Source organism: Podarcis liolepis (assembly GCF_965112155.1).
Source record: "Podarcis liolepis genome assembly, chromosome: 3".
In the NCBI taxonomy this organism is placed as follows: Eukaryota; Metazoa; Chordata; class Lepidosauria; order Squamata; family Lacertidae; genus Podarcis; species Podarcis liolepis.
In genome coordinates, this window is record NC_139557.1 from 92,090,632 (window position 1) to 92,096,631 (window position 6,000).

General features: G+C 42.3%; 1 protein-coding gene across 4 annotated transcripts in view; it reads right to left on the reverse strand.

The window, feature by feature from the left end:
* Window positions 1–6,000, reverse strand: part of COQ8A (coenzyme Q8A) — a 55,872-nt gene that overhangs the window by 25,285 nt on the left and 24,587 nt on the right. For all 4 annotated transcript variants that reach the window (XR_014524295.1, XR_014524296.1, XM_083496103.1 and 1 more), the window contains exon 4: window positions 5,487–5,553. Coding sequence is in view for 2 of the 4 variants with exons in the window: in XM_083496103.1 (XP_083352229.1) it covers window positions 5,487–5,553 (67 nt within the window). In the remaining 2 variants the exon portion in view is untranslated. The remainder of the gene's footprint in view (window positions 1–5,486; window positions 5,554–6,000) is intronic.

Genomic DNA, 6,000 nt, shown 5'->3' on the forward strand with positions numbered 1-6,000 from the left:
AACTATAATGCAAAACAACCTATAGTTATGCCAGCAGTTTAAATGAGCCAAGAACTTGACATTTACATGCGCTTCAATTTGACTTATCCAGCTTCAACACCTCTTCTTCCCCACTGGATAATGTTTAGACGTGTACAATATGTACTTTCCCTTGAACTGCACAGCTCCACCTTAATTATCACATAAACTCACCTCCCTCCCCAGAACCACAGCAGCCGAAGATAGGCGTATGTCATAAACAACTCCAAATGGTTGGCTTTTTAAATATTAACCAGGAGGTATATCTTGCTTCACTGTTTTAGAACTGTTTACATTATCAATTTATTTTGATAAGGCCATTCTCCTTCAAGGGAGGCATTCGCCTTAGTGTTTGCAAACAGACTGCATTGTAAAGCCAGGCTGGTGGTGCTGCTCTTTTAAACAGCAGTAGAACATTGTAGGGGTATTTCAAGCCTGCAGAGTTTTTTGTACATCTGACAGTCACCTAAATAAGAATTGAATTCTTGCACCACATGCTCCAATTCATGATTCTCAATCTACTTCTTGGGGGGGTTTCCTGTTTTTAAGGAATTATATGCCATTATAGGAACCTTTCTTTTGGGTGGTGCAGTTGGACCACGGCAACAGGTCAAACAGCAGGATTCCCACCTGCTGATTTACACCAGTACAAACCCAGCTTGGCTACTTGGCCACCCTGTGTGGAAATAGGGTTACCAGATGTTCCTGGGGTCAGTCCCCAGATTTGCTAATCTGTCCCCAGGAAACATGGCAGCTGCAGCCTCAGCAGCCAGGAGCCAGCCTGTTACTTTGCGCATTTATGTTTCACAGCGTGCAAAAGAAGGGCTTTGCATCTTTATACAATATACACGTGTGCCAGGGTCTTTTGCCTCACCATCCCCACTACTGACTACCTGTTGCTACGCAGCTTCAATAAATAAATAAATAAATAAATAAATAAATAAAATTAAAAAGTGTCCCCGGATTCATTGAGAAAAATCTGGTAACCATATGTTAAAGCCCCCTCACCAACTTCTTCACTGTAGAATCATAGAATTGTAGAGTTTGAAGGGACCCTGGGGGTCATCTAGTCCAACCCCCTGCAATGCCAAATGCATCACAACTGATCGGAAGATAATACGGGGAATGCTATGCAAAATCACTGCATAAAGTAAACGCCTAATCTGGAAATGCAACAGCAACAGTTTTTTGTTTTTGTAAAAAAAAAAAAAAGCTTCTTAGACTCACAGAATTGTAGAGTTGGAAGGGACCGAAAGGGTCATCTAGTCCAATTCCTGCATTGCGTGGGGTTGGACTACATGACCCTCGTGGTCCCTCCCAACTTAAAACTGAAAGCAGCCCATATATTTTTCATTTGCCGTCCAACCAATGAATGAAGATTAGTACCAAGGGAGTGTGAAGGGCAAATATGAAATGCAATACAACAGAAGGCTGGTTTGGAAAGATAGGCACGCCCTTGTAGGGTTTGGCAAACAAGCCTATGATTAGCAGAAAAATCAAGTGATAACTATGCAACCAATAACCTTGTTCACACTGTAATAAAATCCTGTTGTTACAGAGTCGCCACAGGGTCTTGGCAGGCATAAACACACCCACCCCCCACACATAGCTTCCCTTCAGAAGAACAAACAAGCCCTCCCCTGTTCACAGGCTTCTAACAGTTGAAGAGGAGGAGCTCCTGTGCTTCTGAACTCTGTGGCCAGCTGTGGAGGCAGGCACATGCAAAGTCCACCCAACAACCAGTGCTGCTTACCTGCTGCGCTAATAATTAAATCAATTCAATACCCATAATTCAAAATGCACTGATATGGGCCAGATTATGTATCGAGTAAAACTAAACGTTGCACAGCATGCATCTGCCCCAATGTGACATGCATTTTAGCAAAAGCAGCCAGAAGAAAACAAGACTCAAGGGAAACCCAATTGAACAAAGGCTGGAGTCCATACTAGGCATGCAGGGTGGTGCAGGTGAACAAATTCATGCAGTGGGGCTCTCCCACAACAATGTCATTAGCTTCCTATTTGTGTCCAGGCTCGATTTAAAGTGCTGGTTCTAGCCATCAAAGCTCTAAGCCGCTTAAGAGCATGCCAGCTTGCAGTGATCTTCAGGCTCGGGATGTTGTTGGACTACAAAGCCCATCATCCTTGACCATTGGGCTAAGCCAGTGTTTGTGAACCCTGGTTAAAGTTACATAGTTACATCAACCTTGATGCAGAAGGCACACTACATCCCAACCAACGTTGAAAAGTGAAGACGAGGAAAGTTTGCATGGGAGAATGGTTACGTGACGAGGGAGCATGATGCCTGCGCAACGACTCTTGAGGCTATGTTCACATTACATTGATTTCCAGGCTTTCTGTAGCCCACCCTTCCTCCAGATCAGATCACAGGGCAGCTTACGACGCCACACATTCAGTGGCAAATGTTAAATAAAACAGAATTAACTCCAGACACCCAGCACCAAGCAGAAGCACCAGCCAGCATCATCAGAATCCAGACTTCTAAGTCAAGAACTACTGTCTTCACCACACTCTTCAAGGACCTCATTACACCTTCAGAGAGTGAGTGCAACTGCAATTGCTGTGGGCCTGAATCTGATTTTTAAAAGAGATCTCAGGGCTCTGCAATTTCTGACTTTACATTACTTTTTTTAAATTGCTTTCACTTCTCCAAAACCAAGTTGATCTTAACTCTTTTATATATATATAAAAAGCACTGCAGCTATATTTAAATAGCGGATGAGGAGAGTTTTTGTTTTTACTGAGACCAGTAAACCAGAAACAGAGAAAGGAGGGCCATATGAACTTTTAAGAGAAGGTATATTTTCAGGAAGGTTTGGTGAATCCTACATCCAGGATCACATTCTGTGCTCAGTGAATAACCTATGCACACAGAGCCTGACAAATAGCACTGATCTTAATACGACTTACTTATGTATCAGCCTGTTTAGGACTAGGATGCCAAAACAAAGCTGCAAAGCTTTGCCTGCTGTAAAAACTGGTATTTTAAGGGAGAACTCTTGGGCTTATACACTTCTTCCACCCCTTCTGTAGTATACAATTACTCCCTCCTTCCTTGGCTGCAGGCAACCCATGGTTTTCTGTTTTGTCTAAGTCAATAAACTATAGTTTCGAAATGCTGGGCTCTTAAGGCAAGTGCAAGCCAGAGTTTGCTGGTTTATGCAAAACAGAAAACTATGGTTTGCCTCATACAAGGAAGGGAGGGAAACACTGTACATGAAGGCAGAGGAGGTGGAAGCCACTGAGCCAGAGACTTCTTAAAGCCTCTTTCATATACTGCTAAACCATAGCTCGGCACTACTTTTAATCAGCCCAGTTCAACACTGAGAAAAATTATTTTGGGAGAAGCTTCTTTTAAAGACAGCCTCAGCAAACAGCTGTTCACAGTAGAAAGAGGAAACTGACTAAGATACCAAGCTAGTTTAAGTACAGAGAGTGACTTTTGTGTTCCCACACCAAGCTAGAAGCAGATTACAGCACTCCCACCACCCCTGCTGAATTGTTTGAGTCAATTCATAAGCCTGGCCTGTCAAGTTTCAGACACTAGTCATCCCCCTCCTATGCATTCCTGACACATTTTGGAGTCAACAGTTCAAAATATCTGCTGCATATACTTAGTTAACCGAAAGCTAAACCTTCTCAACTCAACACAGAAGCATTTATTTCCTATTTAAAGCTTGAGTGTGAGGAAATTCTAATGGGAAAGCTGTTGCTACAGGATCATGAAGACACTTGTAGCACACAGCTTGATATCAATAATAAGTCTGATGTGCAGAGCCAAAAAAGTTCCCCATCTCTGCCAGGCCTCCCCATTTGGCCTGTGAAACCATTTTGGCCCATCTTCACCCACTTGCTATACAACTGACATAATTTATCTGTTTAACCCACCAGATGGATCTAATTCCCCACCCCTGCCCCGGAAGAGAGCTTTCTACTCCTCACCTGCAAAAAAAAGTGACAAAACACTTGAACTCAGAGAATTCTTGAAGAGTTCTTTCCATAGCTGATATAGAGATGACAAAATAAGATTCAGCCCATGACATCTGTCTTTTAAAGGTGCCAAAGGACTCCTTCAGCTACAATCTGCAATTGTTCCACAGCAGAACCATAAATATCTACAATAACTCAGCAGACATTCCCATTAGTGAGCATATTCAAGGAAGAGGAAGTATTCAGGAGGTCCCAATCTAAACAATGTGGATTAAAGTGTTTGCAAGCACAAAACTTATTTACAAGGGAGGGAGGAAGCATTCATAGCATTATTTCTTGTACTAACTCAGGGAAATGTTTACTTTGTTCCCTAGCTTTGAATCTGCTTCAAGTAAAATTGTATACTGCACAGGCCTGAGGTGCCTTGCCTTGTAGAAGCCAAGTTCCTTAACACTTTGCTACATAGACAGAAACGTTCAAAAGGCATATAGAAGTAGATCTCATCTTGGAGAAATGAATACTAAGGAGAGGTGCCAACTCTAGCTATAAATAGGGAAGGTCACAAAACAGCAGGGACGCATGTTGGCTGTCTATACACTCGCTACACCAAACATACCAGAGGGAAACTGATACCCTTTCATCATGCTACAGGGTTCAAGATGCTAGCAATTCCAGGGAGCTCAGAGAGGTGCAGAGAGGGTTCTTGGTCTGGTTCTAGATGTAGAAAAGTACCTTTAAAGAGCCAGGATATCACAAGCGTCAACTTTTCTATCTGTTGTGTTATAGTGATGGGGAAGGGCAGGGGTCCCACACCTGGTAGAATCCTCCCTTTTAAACGTAAATCTTAAAAGGAATAGTATCTCTCTGTAAACAAAATGTGTGCCCCAAGTATTTGGAGTAATACTGACTGGGCTAAGAGTCAACAGCCAAAACACAGTGCCACGGAGATGCTGCAATTTGAAAGCCACTTGTTTCTTGAATCATTTTATGCTATCCCTGACACCTTTCGAGTCATTTTTGCAAAACAAAGACCATGTGCATAAACTTGCTACTGAAGGAAGCTACGCACACTTACCTTGGAGTGAAGTCCCATTAAACTCAACAGGGCTTACTTCCAAGCAGATATGCACAGGATAACACTGTTTAAAGGTTTGTATACAAAGAAAGAAGTGGGAGTTTTGTGGGGGGATACTCCTTGGATTTTTAAAAATGCATTATTGAGGGTTTTCAACTGCTGGTAGCCACCTTGGCTGATGGGCTGGGAAGATGGGCTGTGCATATGCCTGAAGTACTTAAGACACTTTTATTCATATTTAAAGCCTCTATTCAAGAGCTCCTAGTCTCATCTTGGACACACTCCTATCTCTTTGTATCGTTTTAAGTTTCTATCCTGCTGCATCCCTGTCAATTTCCTTTAAAATACATCATGTATCTCTGTTCAAGTACCAGCTTCCTGATGAATACAAAAGCATCAACATTCATAGTCTTATTCACCACCACAATTCAGAAAGACTCACCTCCAAAATTAGCGAGTCTCCCAATTCGAGTAACTGGCACCTTTCGCTCCCGGGCACGTTCACTGAGCTGCAGGGATTTAGGAGAATACAGACCATTAATATGGACAACTATTTTCCTAGCAAATGCATCAAGAATTCGACTTTGGCTGCAGAAAATTGGCTAGCAGTGCAATCCTATACATGTCTACAAAGAACGAAGTCCCATTTTGTTCAACAATACTAGTTCTGTAATTACTTATGAACCTGTGTGATCACATCCAGATCCTAGTTGCTACCATGCCTCTAACTTTTAGAGCTAAATAAATGAGCCTGACAACCAATGTCTGATGACATCACAGAAGACAAGCTGGGAGAAAGAAGACTTTTTGTTGTTTGAAGGCAGGATTTGCAAGGGGTGCGTGGAACCATCCACAAATTTAGAAAGGCTGCATAATTTGTCTAAATTAAACAGCTTGAATATTTCCATTTGACCAAGTATAGAATTTTGATTCTGGCGTCGACGTCTTCAAATCAC